General features: G+C 42.5%; 1 protein-coding gene across 1 annotated transcript in view; it reads left to right on the top strand.

Annotated features, from left to right (window-relative positions):
• The window catches only part of ACBD6 (acyl-CoA binding domain containing 6), a 130,376-nt gene that overhangs the window by 59,961 nt on the left and 52,171 nt on the right, over positions 1–18,244 (top strand). Inside the window, exon 6 of the mRNA XM_045838780.1 lies at positions 9,121–9,210. Coding sequence (XP_045694736.1) covers positions 9,121–9,210 — 90 coding nt within the window. The remainder of the gene's footprint in view (positions 1–9,120; positions 9,211–18,244) is intronic.

The following is an 18,244-nucleotide window of genomic DNA, read 5'->3' as shown; positions in this document are numbered from 1 at the left end:
TATGTTTCTTAAGGTTAATATTTATCCCTTTTTTCGTTTTATATTTTCTCAATGTTCTATTTTCTGTCATTAATTTTTTCCTCAGTTTGCCCATCAGGGTCTCCTCAGTGCAGTCAGACACATCAGGCCATCAACCCCGTGTAGTTTCTAGCGCCATTCCCTCTGGAGCCCTCTCCGTCTCCAGTCTGCACTGGCTGCTCCCCAGGCCTGCTGCGGAGACGGCATCCCAGGACTCCATTTTACCGCCGACCTGGGCATTGCCTTCCCCTTCCTCCTGGACTCTTGTTTTCTGGATCCCAGGTCTTCCTCTCTTACTGTTTATTTCCCTGTTTTGATGGAGAATCTACTCCAGAAACTCCCTCTTTTATTCATAGTTTTGATGGAGCATTTCCTCCAGTAGCTGCCTGAGAAAGGTAAATGTTTTGAGATCCCTTGTTGAAAATGTTTCCATCAGAGTTCTTGGCATATTCCAAATGCTCAAAAAAGAAAACCAAGCTGACAAATCAATGAGTGATTGAAAAAACATAACTAGAAGCGGTATAATGTAATGCTGGTGAACGGACTACCTGGGGTCAAGGGTCAAGTCTTTGCAGTGTTGGTTCCTACCTCTGTGACCTTTCAAGTCTACTCTGTGACTCAGTTCCCTAACGTGTAAAATGGGGATAATAATAGCACCTGTGTCAGGGTTGTTTTGAGGGTTAAATGAGTTTATATATATATATAAAGCAGTTAAACAGTACCTGACACACACACACAGTAAGAACTCAGTAAATTTTAGCTATCTTGATTATTCTTGATGAATAATATGAAAGAAGAATGACAACTTAGGGAAGAAATGAATGAAAAAGCCACGTCTCTTTTTTTAACTGACGTTTTTAGAGCAGTTTTAGTTTATACTAAAATGGGGGGGAAGGTGCAGAGATTTTCCGTACCCCCCGCCCCCAGGCACGCACAGCCCCCTCCGCTGTCAGCATCACTCAGCAGAGTGGCACTTGCTCTGTCTTCACTGAGGAAGAGCCTGCCGCGAGACATCACAGCCGCCCGAAGGCCACGGCTCACCTCAGGGTTCCCTCCCTTGTGGTGGTGTGTGTTCCACAGGTTTGGATACATGTGTAGAAGTAGTACTGGAAACCAGATTCACACGTGACCTTTGCAGAGGCCATTGGACAGCAGCGAAAGCAATCAAATAAATGTCTAGAACACTAACAGCTTACACTAATTTTACGCACATTTGTGTGTGTGTGTGAAAGTAAAAGGAACACTTGTGAAATGCATTGCGTCTGTCACCGAGTTGCTCTGATGTAGTCGTTAACTTCCCAGGACTCCCGGTGTGGTGCCCACGCGGCCACCTTCCCCCAGCCTGCCCGAACGTTGGGTGAAGTGCTTACACATTCATAGACTGAGATGCCAGGAATTCAGCTGGGTTCTCTCGTCGCTCCTAGCAGATTTCTGCCCCCTCAGCCATGACAACTCAGCCCGGGCTTTGAATACTGATGGCAAGCCCTTTTATTATTAATCAGGGATTTGTATGAATTAATTTGAGAACATGAGGGAGATGAGAGCTTAAAGTGAGAATTAAACTTAACATCCTAAATAAAATTGATGGTACTGCCCTGTGGTATATAAAGCTCTAGCAAGTAAAACAACAACTTGGTAAGCCTTGGTAATGGACTAAAAGTACATAATTTCACAGTTAAGTTGCTGGCTAAATTCTATTAACCCCTTTATCAGAAACATTACATTTCTCTATAAGTTGGACAACAATTACAGTTTTGCAAGGACATCCAGTTCTTTGTGTTTATGTGATATATGAACTTGAGATATTTTACTACTGATTACCTAAGATTATTTGGGATGGTAGAGAGCTTTATTTAAAAGTGTTTATCCAGCCCTGGCCGATGTGGCTCAGTTGGTTGGAGCATGTTCTGTAAACCAAAACATCGAGAGTTCGATTCCTGGTCCGGGCACACACCTAGGTTGTGGGTTCCGTCTGTGGTTGAGGCATGATCGACGTTTCTCTCTCACATCAGTGTTTCTCTCTCTCTGTCCCTCCTTTCATCTCTCTGTAAACTCAGTAAACATGTCCTCGGGTGAGGGAATGAATGAATGAATGAATGAATGAATGTTTATCCAACAGGTTTAACTCAATTTCAGTCTTGCCCTCACATTTATTGGACTTAAAATTTGCTGTGAGAACATAAAGAAATTAGGTTATAGTCATAAAATATGCCACATTTGCATTCCCACATATTTGAAATAAACACAATTTTCATATTTCCTGAAATGCATATATTTGGATCTGTAACCATTGTAACACATGAACATATATATAAGATTAAATATTAGTATTCCATAATGAAGTTATTTTATTATGCATCAGTGTAGTTTCTGATACATATCTGGTTATTTATTCAAGTTGTAATTACTAGTAATAGAGTAGAGTACATATTTCTAATTTGAGAAAACTACACGGTGTTTCCTATTAATATAGTAATTAGGATATTGTCTACATTTCACATAATAGAAAAAAGTCTTGTAATTATATTTACTATTAGGAAGCTATCAGATGTTTTAAGGTCCAAGTTTATAGCATCATGGTGCTATGCGTACTCATTTTTATTTAAATTACAAGTTTTATTATATTTTTTAACCATTTGCAGAAATATTTGGAAATTGAAATAGACAATATGAAGAGAAATATAAAAAGATCTAAGAGTCTATTAGTTTTTTTAAATGGTGATTCAGTTTTTATCATTAAACTATTAATGTAGCTCCCCATACATGCCAAATATTTAGTTTTTCAAAAAATGTATTCTTTAAGGTAAAGAGTGATTTAAATAGTGTGTGAAGGGTTTATGACATGAGCAGATTTGTTATCAGTCTTCAGACACAAATTATGTCTGCGTGGTTCTTGTCACGTGCATTATTTCTCAGGTCAGTGCCGTATACAGTAGACATTAAATACATGCTTATTGATGATATTTAAATAATATTTAAAATTTTCACTTTAATATAAAAAATCTCTAGGACCAAGGTAGCAATGTGATACTATTTGAACAAAATAGAGTGCATTATTCTGGTGCAAGCTCTCATTCCCCCCTCCCCCCAGAAAGCGTTCATCAAGTTCATTGGTTTTCCGTAGATTCTTATCTGATGCACTCCCAAATTCTTTCTTTATTGAACTGCTTCTAAGTTCTTTCCTTTCCATCCATTTTCAGGCACAGCTGCTACACCGTTTTCCCTGTGTTTACCGAAGGAGACCACCTTTCTCTTGGCTCCATTTCTTCCCCTTCTCGCCTCGTTTTAAACCCGGGGGTCATGTCAGAACACAGTTTGCATGCTGTTGTCTTGAGAAACTGCTGGAACATCTGGCAACACTGTTAGCGTTAACCTAACAAAGAAGCCCGAGTTTTAGGAGGCAGAGTCGGTATACCGGGGCTAAATTTATGCTTTTATTTAAGATTTGAGTAAGGAAGAAAAAATGCTTCCTCTTAAATAACTTTTTACATTTGAGTATGCATTATTTTGGTTGTATAGTTGATTGAAATATTAATTTGAAAGAATTTTGTTCATTCATACTACTCATTGAGAAATGTCAAATTATGCTCATTGGCATTAACACCATTTAAAAATCAAGCATATGACAATACTTTACATCAGAAACTCATATTTAATACAAAATTAAAAAATAGTGAAAGTAGTTTAATTCTTTTTTTTATGGTTTTAATGTGCAATCTCTAGGTATTTATTTTTTTTCCAAGATTTTATTTATTTATTTATTTTTAGAGAGGGAAGGGAGAGAGATAGAGAGAGAGAGAGAGAAACATCAATGTGCGGTTACTGGGGATTATGGCCTGCAACTCGGGCATGTACCCTGGCTGGGAATGGAACCTGGAACACTTTGGTTCCCAGCCCGCGCTCAATCCACTGAGCTATGCCAGCCAGGGCGAAAGTAGTTTAATTCTTAGGAGCTTTGACAAGTTACTTTTTATTGTGGTAAAATATGTAGAACGTGAAATTTACAATTTTAACCATTTTTAAGTTGTACAGTTCTGTGGCACTAAGTTCATTCACGTTGTTATGTAAACATCACCAGCATTTGTCTCCAGAACTTGCTCACCTTCTCAAGATGAAACTCTGCTCTCATGAACACTGACTCGGCCCCCCCACCCCCCACTCTATGCCCTGTCTCCATGAATGTGACTGCCCTCGATACCTCATGGAGATGGAATCACACAGTATTGGCCTTCTGTGACTGGCTTACTTCACCTAGCGTACTGTCTTCAAGGTTCATCCATGTTGTAGCGTGGGTCAGAATTTCTTTCCTTTTTAAAGGTGCACACCATTCCCTTGTGAGTGTATGTTGCATTTTGTTTATCCCAGATCATCATGGACACTGGGGTTGCTTTCATATTTTGGCTATTTTGAATAATACTGCTATGAACATGGGTGTACAAATTTTTGTGTGATTTTTTTCTAACACATAATTACAAAAAGTTTTAAAGAATTTGAATTTTATAGTAATTGTCTATATTCCCACCCACTACATTCTACCACTGATATTTTACTGTGCTTGTTTTATCAATATCTACCCACCTCTGTTCATCTATCAGTCTTACATTTTGATACAGTTTTGATCAGAGTATTTTGAGGACTCTTCCTTCTAAATGCTTCAACATGCATATCATTAATTAGAAGTCAATATTAGTTTAGTTTCTCTGTGAAGATAACATTTATGTACATTGAAATGCACACATCGTAAGTGCATATCTGATTTTGACAAATGCATGTACCTGTGCAATCAAAACTCCCACAAAGATAGAGGCCCTTGCCCCTGGCTGTCACCCCAGGAAGTCCGTCACCCTCCCTCCCCGGTGGTTCTTCCCCTAATTCTGCAAAGGTAACAACTGTGCGGATCATTCTTCTACTGTAGATTGGTTTGGCTTGTTCTCAAACTTCACATAAATGCAATTATAATATGTACTTTTTTGTATGAGGCTACTTTAATTTATCATAATGTTTCTGAGCTTCATCCGTAGTGCATAGGTCACTATTTCCTTTGTACCATTAAGCAGTAGTCCATCACGTGAATATATTATAACTTACCTGTTGCCTTGTGATGGACATCTGGGCTGATTTCATGGCAACTTATTGTTGCTGTTATTTCTTGTCTTATGCAGGATGAAGTCAAATCTCCATTGCTTATTCCTTCACTCTTAAGTCACTGACATTCTGGCTTAGTAAATGCATGTGAAGGGATTTTTTAAAAATTCCCTAGTAACTCAGCAACACCCTTTCCCTCTGCCTTAGACCTTAGCCAGTGGAAGAGATCAAGTAGTTGCTGATTTTAAATATATATCACCCATATTCATGTGCGGTTTTCTTTGTAATGCTGTCAAACTGATTACCCCACAGGGAGCTCCTGGCTTCCCTGAGAAGGAAAGCCTTCCAACCCTATTCCTGTTTCTAAGTTTTTGCAATAGCATTGTCGGTTCACTGTTGAGAAGGAGGTGGAAGTAGGAGGCATCGCGCAGTGTCTGGTGGTTGTGGGGGCAGTTCTCACTGCAGCAGCTGCTACGGCAGTATCGGCTGCAAAGGGGAGAGGATGAGGGCCGGACAGAGGACACAGAGTCGTCACAGATTACTGGGAGTACGGCAGTCTCTACTACAGTAGTAAAGTGAAACAATTTTTTGCAGAGAGAAATTCAAGGAGACCTGTTTGCAATGCTTCATTTGCTAATTAGAACTGTATCGTACCATCTTTGGTACAGCGGCAAGGTGACACCTCTTAGAAATGAAACCTGCCAGTGTGCCGTGTTTTTGTCCCCTGTACGTGCAGTGTGCGTGCTTCGTGCCTGTTCTCCAGACACCGTAAGAACACCAGGACTTGTTTTATAATACAGTCTCTTAATTTGCAATATCCCAGCGAAACTCTAATTTTTAAAAAATTGCATGGTTTGAGGACAAGTAACTAAGGATATCGAAGGAGCATTTAAAATATTAAGGCCCACTCTGTACTTTCCAGAAGGTATGAAAGTAATATCACTTAATAGGCTAGCTGCCACCCTGCACTTTCAAAGCACTTTAGAGCCATTCATCTGTCTGAGGTAGGACAGGATTAGTACCCTTGTTTGGTTAATAGATGAGAACTCTTTTTTTCCTCCCATGTTTTCCTGTATTGGAATTCGAGAATTTCTCCAGAGCTCTCCAAACAGAGTCTGTGACCTTCTGGTAGCCTAACAAAGATTCCTTTGAACAATAATGGCTTCCCCCCAATTTCCTAAATACTTCTGGGGTGTGTTTTACAGAAGCGTTGTTAAAACAAGATACAAAGAATTGTCAGCGTCTGTGGTAGCAGTAAAAAATAAATTTAAACATGAGATTATATCATTCACAGAAGTTAATTATATATAAAAATAGGTAAAATACTTCATAAATTTGGATAAAGTTTTTAAGCACGTACAGCTTTAATGTGCACCTAATTCATGGTTTTTCTTAAGAAAAAGGAATGAAACCACAGGTATTCATCGGTTCCTGATTTGGTCTTAAATGGCTGCGAGGACAGTATCTCTGCAGAGTATTGGCTGTGTCATTGCTTGAACTGATAATCTTAAATTAGAGCATGTTTATGGGAACTTTATGATTGGAAGAAGTGAGGCGTCATCCCACATGCAGACACCTGGCTGTGCTGGCCTCTGTTCCCGCAGAAAGGTCACATGGACAAAACCAAAGGGGGCGGGATCAGCGTGGGGGAGTGGGGGCGGCAGGGGCAGGGGCAAATGGAGACCCCACTGTACTTGAACAACAATACAAAAATGTGGGGGAAAATCATTTTGAAGACAAAAGTTCCAGAGCCTGATTTATTTTTATTTTATCTGTGCCTAGTTACAAGTATGTTTAATCCTGTTCTTATTTTTGAGCTTCTTTAATACTGCATAAAAATATTAATCATTAGGCAGTCTTAATGTAGATACCTTCAGCACGTCTACGGAAAGTCATTGTCGGAGAATTCATTCTAATTCAAGGTTAATTAGTGTACCATTAAAATAATGCGTTACAAAAATTAATTACGTCGCAGGTCAAGCAGCGTGTAAGAAAGCGCAGTGTGAGTGTCTGGGGGCACCTCACCCTCCCTAAAGCATTGCCGCGTGGGCGCCGCCCTTCTGGAAAACACGTCCCGAGTGAGAGTCACCCCTGAGGTCCAGTCATAGGTGTTTCCCATAAAGTAAGTTTTTGGCACCAGATATGGGAAATGTAAAATATAACTCCCATTAACAGTAAAACGTGTTGCTTGTCTGCTTTCCCATCGAAACAGCTGAGGATTTATAATTTAGTATTAATCGATGTAACCCTATTGGGTTAATTCTAAGGAGAAATCAAGAACCTCGTGGAGCAGAATTATCTATACATCTTGTGGTAAAAGTACTAGATAAATTAATATTATGTTTTCTTACTTAACTGCTAGGTAGTTCTGGTAGGTGCCCTGTGGAAGTATATCACACATCATTTTAACTGTGTAGTAATTCTTGTTAATAGTTTAACTTTACAGCCATAAAATGTATACTTAAAGTTCAAACTCAGAATGATACTTTGAAGTTTTATTTGATTATTTGAATGTAAAAGTTGTGAAACAGACTGAACTATAGAATATTTTATGTATTGATATTCATTCCGAGAGTCTTATTAGAATATCTGATTATTCATACAGAGAGTGTTGAAATCAGTGCCCTGGAAACAGCAGGTCATTGTACTTACAGAAATTTTAACCCAGGAGACTCGGCAGCACACGTGTTACTTGGCTTTTAGAATTGCATCCATTTAAAAAGAATCCTTAGTGGGCTCGGACCAAAGTAGTTTTGTTATCACAGCAAATGTTGAGTGACTTGCTCGTTTTAATTTTCTGTTCCCCTTCCTGTTTGGATTGTGTGTAAGCCTATTGGAAAACATATTCACAAATAAATAAAAATAAATTGAGCAAGTGAAAGAAAAGAACAATTAGTAGGGAAGAAGTTGTCTTTGTCTTTTTGTTTGTTTATTTTTTCAAGAGTAGGCCCTGGTCTAATTAGTTGAACTAACAGGTGCTTGAAAAGAATCTGGAAGATAAAGAGTGTAAATGGGTTTAGAAAAGCTTTCTTGGAAAGTGCTTTTTCCTCTAAAACTACCTTTGTCCTGCTTTGTCCTACTTAAGTCTTTTCTAAAATGACATAAAGCAGGGACTTCAACTTAACGTGGAAAAACATTCCAGTTCTTAAAAATAACAACGTCACTACCACCCTCAAAAAGCAGTGTTAAGCCAGACTTCACTCCTTCCTGAAGAGAAGCCCTCAGCTCTGGGGGTTGGTTTGTCCAGTGGCCCAAGTGGGCTTCCTTCACGACCTGAACCAAGACTTTCTGACGGTGCAGAGCAGAATGAACACACTGGCAGTAACTCAGATCCTTTGGTAGACAAGTGAAAGTGATGTTTCATGTTTAATACTTTCTCTCCTGACTGTCAGTCATCTGTTCTCTTTTACAAGCAGCTGTCATAGTCAGCATTTGAAGGCAGACACCAAGTAGGCTATACTAGTGTTTAGTGAGATATTTAAAGGTGTAAATTTGGTATATTAAAGGAAAATGCTTCCTTTCAAACTGATTAAATTTTCTTACATTTTAAGGAATAAACTTGAATAAATTCAGATTTTTTTCTACCCATGTACTCATTTTTTCTGTCGCATTCTTTCACCAGAAGTGGCGAACGTGAAATTTAAGAAAACTGTCATTTACATTCACAAAATAGTAGTTTGAAGTGCACCAAGAGCTGTCCTGCAGCTCGCTCACTGGACAGACGTCGTCGGGGCTGTTGGTGCTGCCCGTCGGACTCCCACTCTGCGGGGGAGGAAACCGATCGGGCTGGCGGACGGCACTGGGCCAGAACCCAGCGGATCCACAGGTGGAGCTCAGGGTTTCCAATCCGGTCCAGAAAGTTCGCTGCTTTTCCCACGGAGCATTTTCTGTCAGTCATTCTCAGAACAGTTAACCCAGTTTTCCATATTACTTTGTCTTTCTTAAAACATCGTGTCTTGTATATGCCCCCCCCCTCAGCTATAATAACAAATGTGTTTCTCTCTCTGTGTGTTTTAGGGCAGAGCTCTGCTCCACTGGGCATGTGACCGGGGACATAAGGAACTAGTTACAGTCTTGCTACAACATAGAGCTGATATTAACTCCCAGGTAAGAGTGATGAAGAGGGAGCTTGTTTGAAAAACTGAGGTCAAATGCACGTAACATAAAATTCACCACTAACTATTGTAAAGTGTACACGTCAGTGGCATTGCTGATTCTAATGGTGTCGCACAGCCATCACTACTGTCCTGCCCCACAACACGCTCATCCCCCAGAGGACACCCAGTGCCCACTGAGCAGTCACTGCCTGTCTCCCTTCGGTGTGTTCCTGGGCTCTTCCTCTGCACCGCTGCTGTGCTTTTCTGTGCGTGGGCTTCTGCTGTGCCTTTCTAAGCACTGTAGCTTCAAAATACGCTGTATTATCTTTCAGGATAGATTCCTTCCCTACTGGATTGGAATTGTTCCTGTTGTTTTTGCTTATTTATGTTTCTGTGTGAACTCTAAAATCATCTTTCACACCCCTGTTTCCCCCAACCTCCGCCGCCATCACTGATTAAAAAAAAAAAATAAGGAAACAAACTACTAGTGCCCTTGTGTCTTTTCTTTCATTTGGATTGCTAGGCAGTATTTTAAAAGTATTTTGTTTTTAAATTACAGTTGACATTCAATATTATTTTATATTTGTTTCAGGTATATAGCATAGTGGTTAGACAATTATATAATTTTTGAAGTGATTATGTAATTTGCAAAGTAGCACCACACATAGTTATTGCAATATTATTGACTATTTCCCTTGGGTTGTATTTTATATTCCCATGACTGTTTTGTAACTACCAATTTGTACTTAGTCCCTTCACCTTTGTACCCATCGTCCCCACCCCCCTCCCATCTGGCAGCCTTCAGTTTGTTCACTGCATCTATGAACTGTTTCTGTTTTGTTTGTTTATTTTGTTCTGTAGATTCCACTTATAAGTGAAATTATATGGTATTTATTTTCCTCTGACTTACTTCACCTAGCATAGTACCCTCTAGGTCCATCCATATTGTTGCAAATGGCCTTATTCTTTCTTGTGGCTGAGTCATGTTTATTCGGTCGTTTGTTGACGGGCACTTGGGTTGCTTCCATATTTTAGCTATTGTAAGTAACACTACAATGAGCATAGAGGTGCATGTATCTTTTTAACTCAGTGTTTTGGTTTTCTTCGGAGTGTTTTGGAGGGAAATGTCCCCAAGTTAGGCATAGCCTGAGGTTTTTGCCTGTGGGTTTCCTGTATTCTGTTTGTTGGGCAATATAAGGCAGACAATCCAAAAACTGCCTCATGTGGCTGTATAAGGCACTCTTCACTGAATGTCAGCTTTAATGCAAAGTGAGAGTTCCATGCAGGTTTTCGGGATGGGTCAGTTAGGACTACATTCCTGGCCAGTGTTTTCCTTGTTCTCTTCATAGTCACATGACCACTTTATACTGAGCCACCCCAGATTTTCCTTTGTTGCCGACAGTCCTGACTCACAGGGTCCAGTTTCAGCTGGGGACTCGGGCTTTGTCGGTTTGGGTGCTAACATGCTCTCGAGTCAGAGGGCTTTTGGAAATTAGCTCTCAGAATATCTTTCCCCTTGTAAATTCTTCTTTGGTTTTACTATTGAAAACTCTTTTAAAATATAGACAATACAAACATAATAAATGCAAGTAAAGGTTCATCTCTCTCATGACTCAGTCTTTCTTAAACAGAATTATTATTGACTGGCCTATCGGTTGCCAAAAGAGAAAATCAATTGTATTAGAAGTATTTGTGTGGCCACAGATCTCGGTTGCTAACCCAGCTGAGACAGGCTGATGTTATCAACTATCTGAAGACTCATTTTTACCATTAGCCTGCAACTGAGTAGTAATTAGAGATATGTCACAGTCTGCTGTGTTTTCTGTCATTTTTACCCTTCAGTGTACCTTCCATACTGTTATTGCCCTGCAGTTTCTACGCTCCGGGGCTCTGATGGAATTGGAACTTTTCATTTTATTTCTCAGAAAGATCCTTTATGGATTTCATCTGTTATCTGGCAGTATCACGGACCCAGTTTTGTCTTTCCCACTGCCTGGTATTGATTTTTGGTTCAACTCTGGAAGCTGGGCTCTTAACCACATTTCAGGTTAGGGTATGGGTTAAATACACACACATACCCCCCAGGACCCTGTGAGTAACTTTGATCTTTCAAGCCCTGGAGAAAGGCTGAAGCTATTCCCAAAGCACATTAAAAAGTATTTGAATGCTGAAGATTTATTGCTAGGTTTTCTCGGATTTATTGTAAAGTAGCATTAAGGAAATAGCGGGGTGGAGGGAAAGGTAGAATTGGTCGTGTTAGGCATCTGCACTGTGCCCTGGGTGTCACCAAATTCAGATGCCATTTTTAAGTACTAAAACACAACAGAATGGGGGGCACGACAGTCCTAGATTTCACCTGGCTGTTGTGGGGCTTGAAATGAAGACCGCGGGCCCCCACCCCGAGGCCGCCCCGCTGCTCCTGGGCAGGTCTCTTCCTCCCCAGGTCCTCCGAGCCCGTCGCCGCCAGCAGAGACTGCTGTGGACTGGGTCAGCGACCAGCTCAGGAGGCTCCGATGGCTGCCTGCAGGGTAGCTTCCCATAGATTGGAATTGAGGTCCATAGATTGGAATTGAGTTCTCGATCATCCGAGAAAAAATGAACAAACCACGAGTAAGGCGTACAGCAATAAAAAAAAACCATCTGTAATTCTGTTACGTGGGGGCAGGGGCAGATGTAAAACAGTGCTTTAGTATTTACAGCGTGCCAGGCATTTTACGGGTATCGTTTCTTTTAGTCATCACATCCACCCCAGGCAGGTATGCTATTTTCTGTGTTCCGCTGATGGAGAAGCCGGAGCTTTGAGAAGTCACAGAGCTGTTAAGTGATGAAATGGAGATCGGAACCTGCCATTCTGCCTCCAAAGCCCACACTCTTGACCTTTCCACTGTGAAACCTGAGTACCTTTCGTTCTCATCTTTATTTTCCCGGCTCACACCTATATAACATTTTAAAGATATTTGGTGCAATACGGTACATAGAGTAGTCTCCTTCATTATTTAAAATAATGGGGATATAAAACACATTCATTGAGGCACGTGTAGTACAAAAATCTTAAGGATACAACTTAATGCATTTTATATACATGTACTTTTTCATTTTATTTGCCACCACTTTGACCAAAGTAACATATATGTGGGCATCATTGTATATATGCAACTATTGCCCATCCAATTAGAATATTTGCAGAACCCCCAGAGAGTCCTTCCTAACCCACTTCTGTCACTGTCCGTCCTCCCGCTCCCACTCTGAGGCGCCTGTCGTTCTGACTTCTCTCACATCGATTCGTTACTTCTCCCCCCTCCTGAAACTTGAACATGTGGAGTCACATAACATACATTCTTTGCGATCAGGCGTCGTAGCTCAGTATAGCTTCTGCGGCAGTCATGCATGCGGTTACAAATACCGTTTGTTCCTTTACTGTTACTGCTGTGTAACATTTCACATTTCGTTCAAGCATATACCACCACTTACCCATTCTGCTGTTGATAGGCATCTAGTTTTTAGGGGTATTTTCCCTTTAGTTTTGGCTATTATGAATAAGGCGCCTGAGAACATTCCTGAACATGGGCATATACACATATTTTCATTTCTGTTCAGTCTTTCTCAGGAGCAGAGTAGCTGGGTCGTATGGTAACTGTGCGTTTAAACTTTTGAGGACCTGTTTGTGGTTTTCGAAGAGACCGGGGTCCCTCTTACATCCCCCGCAGCCGTCGTGTATGAGGGATCCCGTTTCCCCTTGGATGACCGCTGTGCCGGTGCAGCCCCTGGCATCTCGTGCGGGTTTCGATGTCTCTTCCCCCGTGGTTAGTGACACTGAGCATCGTCTATGTGCTTGTTGGCCATTGTCACATATTCTTTGGGGAATGTCTATTCAGACCCTGAGCCCGTTTTGTTGTTGTTGTTACTGGGTGGGGAAAACCCACAGAAAGTTCTTTGGGAGCATAATCTGGTATGGGGTAGAACGGACTCAGGGCCAGCCCCTTTGATCACTAAATCATCAAATCATCGTTGACGATTCGTGTTGCCATCCTCACACCTGTCTGAAGTCTTTCTGGGGGTGGAACCGGGGTCGGAAGCACCAACAGTGCTGACCTCAAAGGGACAACATTTCGTGACAGACACCTGGCAGGTGTGAGTGCAAGGGAGGAGGTTGGGGGTGTGCCTGGGTGATGGTCTTAGCAGTGGGACAAATGAGAGGACTACCGGAATCCGCGCTTTTGGCATTTTTCTTTTAATCCCTCTCTTCTGGCACCGCCCTGGTGGGGAAGGGAAGCACTGCCTGCTGCCGTCGGCAGGAGGTAAAGCGGCGGTGCCAGTAAACAGCACCAAGTTCCACGCACGCACGCACACAGTGACACCTGGGTCAACCATTTTAAAACCTGTGCAGAGACATTCAGTACCAAATACTACAGATAAATTAATATTGTCCATGGGGGACTTCACCAGTGAGGTCATCTGACCTGGGAAAGCTTTAAAGTACATGCTCAGTTTCTTCAACAGATACAAGACTGTTCACTTTTTTTAATGTTTTTCTTTTGTCAGTTTTAATAAGTTGAGTTTTTCAAAGATTTGTCCATTTCATCTTAAGTTGTAAAATATTGACTTACAGTTATTCCTAATATTATCTTGGTATTTTTTTAGTGTCTCTTAGGGTGTGTGGTGATATCTCGTTTTTCAGTTTCTGATATTGTTATTTTTACTGATTGTTCTTGCTAAGGGTTTGTCAGCTTTATTAGTCTTTTCAAAGGGATGGGCTTTTAGTTTGTTGGTTGTCTCCGTGGTGCTTTGGTGTCTGTCATGGTTTCTGCTCTGTATTATTTCCCTCTGCTTTCTTTGGGTTTATTTTGCTGTTCTTTTTCTGGCTTCTTGAGATGGAAGCTTAGATCATTGATTTCCAACTATTCTTTTCTAACAGGTGTACTCGGAGGTATAAATTTCTCTTTATGCACTGCTTTAAATGCATTTAGCAGATTTTGATCTATTATCCTCTAGTCAAAATACATTTGTAATTTTTACTGTGACTTTTTTCTTTGAATCGTGGGTTACCCAGATGTGTGTTGTTTAATTGCCAGCAGTTTTCTTTCTATTTTCATTTTTAGTTTGGCTCTGTTATGATAGAAGAACCTACTCCGGAGAATTTCAGTATTTTCAAATTAACACTTGCTCTTTAGCCCAGTGCGGCGCCACGGGATTGCTTCATCTGGTTTTCTCCTTCCGTCTCTGTGACTCCCTTTCTGATGACAGTGAGGGGCCTGGCCCCCGGTGTGCTGTCGTGCTGACGTACTTGGTCAGTCTCCCCGGGGGTACCCGTCTCTCCCGCTGCCATCCCCCTCTCCCGCATGGATGCCCTCGTCCTACCGCAGCTCTAACAGTCCGCCCGACCACTTCTCTGGAGGGTGCCCTCCTGGCTCCTCCTGGAGTCGGGTCACTTTGCCATGCGAGTGCCTTCCTCACTCAGCGTAGGCTTCAGCACGCAACAGCACAAGGCCCGCCCTCTGTGGGGCTGTCTCCTTCACCCCTCGCGGTCTCTGACACTCGTACTGGGCCGTCTTCCTGTGTGGACATCCTCCTCGTCCCGCGTGAGCTCTGACGCCTCGCGCTGGGCTGTTGCCACTGCAGGGGGTGTCCTCCTCCTCCCCCCAGTGAGGCTCTGCCACCGTGCTCTGGCCCATGGGAGCGCTCCTCTCCACTGCCCTCCCACCGCGCAGAGGCACCACCTCCCCGGCATCATCTGATGGGTGCAGAACTTACTGTGCCAGAAAGGAAGAGGAAGCGCTGTATTCCACAGCGGTTACGGCATGTTGCACATACGTATAAAGGACCATAAACTGAAGTCAGTGTTGTTTTCCCCAAAAGAGGGTACCCCATATTCTCTGTCAGATATACAGGTTGAGGGGCTGGCACCTTAGGCCGGTGAGGCCCTGAGCTGGCTGGGGCCGGGCTGGAGCTGTAGTCGGAGCTGGCCTGCCTCTGCTGCCCTACTACGTATCTTCCGGGAGCTTCGTTAGGGCTTCTGCTCCTGAGCCTGCGGGTCTCTGCCTCCCAGGCCGGGAAGACTGGGGAAGACGCAGTCCGACGTTTCTGCCTTGAGCGTCGTTCTCCAGCTTCCTGCCTCGCACCCAGGGGGGTGTTCAGCCTGGGATCGGGGCTGGAGGCAGGCCCTCTTCCTCAGGGAGGACTGTGTCTTTCGGACACAGCAAAACAGCAGAGCAGTCTTGTGTGTGTTTTTGGAAACTCTGGCTTCCCACACGGCCCCCGAATCCCTAAAATAAATCGTGCAAGAGGGCAGTACTTTGTGTTTGGGACTTCTGGACGTTTTGCCTTGTTGAGCCGCCCCCACCCAGCCTTCCGAAGTTCTGCTGATTGTATTTCCCCCAGCGCAGTCACCCAGTCGCGCCACGGTCGAGCCCCAGCCCGGGCGTAGGGTCAGCCAGTGTCCCGCTGCGGAGGCTGCAGGAGGGGCCGCTGTCCGCAGAACGGCTTTGTGGTTTAGCTCACTCGTCCTTTCGGCTCCCAGGACTCTCGGGTGTCCTTATGTGTGCGTCTCTTTTCCAGTTTACCCAGCCGGGTGGCGGCGGCGGCGGGAAAGGTAGTCTGGCGGTCTTCTTCCACCCTGCCCGAGCCAGGTGCCAGTCACGCGTGTGGTTCGCGTGCTTCTTTTTCGCTTAAGTAGTGACCACTTTCTCGTGCCATTCCGTGTTTTTCAGAAAGGTTTTTATTGTTTTTTATAGCTTATCTAACTGAGGCCAACAGTGGAATACATGTTATATGTGAGAAAATAGGAGAGGCTGTAAGGTAAATCCAGAGAGACTGAGAAGATACATCTTTCCGAGTGTCCTCTTCCTTGAAGATTTGGGGAATATAAATCATTGCATTTAGGAGTAGCTCCAGAAAGCACTTGATACATAAACACACACGGATATATAATTTTGGGCTAGGATATACAATTACACACAAATTACTTAAATAAAACAAGGCTTGAATGAAATGTCATGTTTTCAACACGGTCGTGTAGTCACTTAATGTATTCTTCCAGTTTTTCTTGTTTTTCAACAATTTTTCTCTCAAGAGGGGCATTTTTAGTTTAGATTTATCTTACCTTTTTCAGTAGCCATTCCTAGAGGCCATGGAATTCCTGTTGGAGTGACATTAAACTAATTTTATGTCACATTAAGTCAGTTATAAGGTGATTTCTTTTACACTTCAGCTTCTTCAGATCGAGATGTCTTACATCACTGTTACCCAGGTGATGTCACTGCCCGTGTTTCAGTTAAGTCTTTAGTTGTTAATGTTGTCACTTTACTTACGTTCAGAGTTATGCTGTCTTTAATTGCCATTTAAAATAGTTTCAGAAAGACGACTATAATTGCACATTGGAAAAAAGTCATTGTATATGAAGAAAGGCACAGAATAGAAGTGGGGAATAAATTTAATATTAGTAAAAGCAAATACCATTAGAGGAATGACCATTATTCCATAATCGTGTGTGTGTGTGTGTGTCACCAAAGAAACCTCTTCAAAGAAAGGTTACTTTCTGTCTGGACCCGACTGTTGAGTAGAGTTCTGGGCATCGGTTATCAGTCCCACAGGCGTAGGGTACTGTGCACTGAGTACGGGTCCCAAGGAGGACTCCAGCCACGTGCAGCATAGCAAAGGCCATCACCGTGCCAGCCACCAGAAAGAGAAGGACAGACACTCCTGCCCCTTGCACCGTGGTGTCAGAGTCGCCGAGGAAGACACAACACGGTCGAGCTCTGGGGGGAGCGGTGCTGCGCTCACACAGAGAAGAGGCAGAACCAGATCAGCTTCAGAAGTGGGCGCTGGTCGTCCGCGCCAGCAGGGCGGTTTGCCTACCCGCACCCTCTCGTGTTGCGGTGGATGGAACCCTGCTCCCTCCCTGGGGAGGACAGCACAGTAGTGGGCTGGCCAGGTGCCACGTGACATACACACTTGAAGGAGAGACCAGAGAGTATTATGGAGCCTGAAACGAGGAAAGATATTCCCACACAGAGTGACACTGTACCTCTGGTGCAGGTTCCTGAAAGTAGCATTGCTGGGTCCGAAGGGTAGGTGCCCGTGTAGTTTTTTTGGGTGTTGACAGATTTCCCTCCGGAAGGGTCACACCAAACGCCTTTCCAGTAACAGTGTTCGAGAGCCTTCTCCACGAGTCCCGTCAGCGTGCCGCGCTGTCACATTCTGAGTTCTTGGCCGAGCTGGTGGGGAAGTGGGACCTCAGTGTGTTGTAGTTGGCGTGTGTGAGTTGTTACTTGTTTTCGTAGGTTTGAAGGTCATTTTTACATCCCTTTTTCGTATAGTCTGTTCACGTTTTTCTATCAGGTTTTTGGCCTATCATAGCTCGATTTTTAAGAGTTGTTTATATATTAAAGATATTAGCCGCCTTCTGTGGTATTTGCTGCAGGTATTTTCCCCTAGTTTTCCAGTTTTATTTTGACTTTGTTTATGGTATCTTTGGTCATATAAAATTTTTTATGTAGTCATATCTGTCTGTTTATCACCTCTGGATTTTAAGTCTTGGTTAAAAAGCTTTCTCTTACACCAAGGTTAAAGGGGAATTTACCTGTGTTTTCTTCTAGAGTTTGTATCGTTTGTTATTGCACATTTGTATGGTTTGTATCACATACATCTAAATGTATGGTTGTGAGAGATGCACCTAACTTTGTCTTTTTCCAAATGGCTTCCCAGTTGTCCAGCATTATTTATTTAGAAGTCCATTCCCCAGTGATTCAAAATGCCGCTTTGTCTTACATTTAGGTCTAATTCTGGACTTCATAGTCTATTCAAACAGTCTCTTCATCAGTTCATGCAATAATACAATTATTTACAAAAGAGGCTTCATAGATATTAATGTCTAGAACTGCTATTTCTCCATCAGAGTGTTTCTCTTCAAATGTTTCCCTGGCTATTCTTGAGTGTTTGTTTGTTTTATATGAACTTTAGTATCAATTTGTATGACTCCATAAAATCGCTTATTGGTATTTTGGGAGGGGATTGCATTGAATTTATAAATTAGGGAGAACTGACAT

The sequence above is a fragment of the Phyllostomus hastatus genome, unplaced genomic scaffold, assembly GCF_019186645.2.
Source record: "Phyllostomus hastatus isolate PE091 unplaced genomic scaffold, TTU_PhHast_1.1 phas_contig_283, whole genome shotgun sequence".
Taxonomy (NCBI): Eukaryota; Metazoa; Chordata; class Mammalia; order Chiroptera; family Phyllostomidae; genus Phyllostomus; species Phyllostomus hastatus.
Note: the sequence above shows the minus strand (reverse complement) of the source record. Positions and strands in the feature narration are given on the sequence as shown.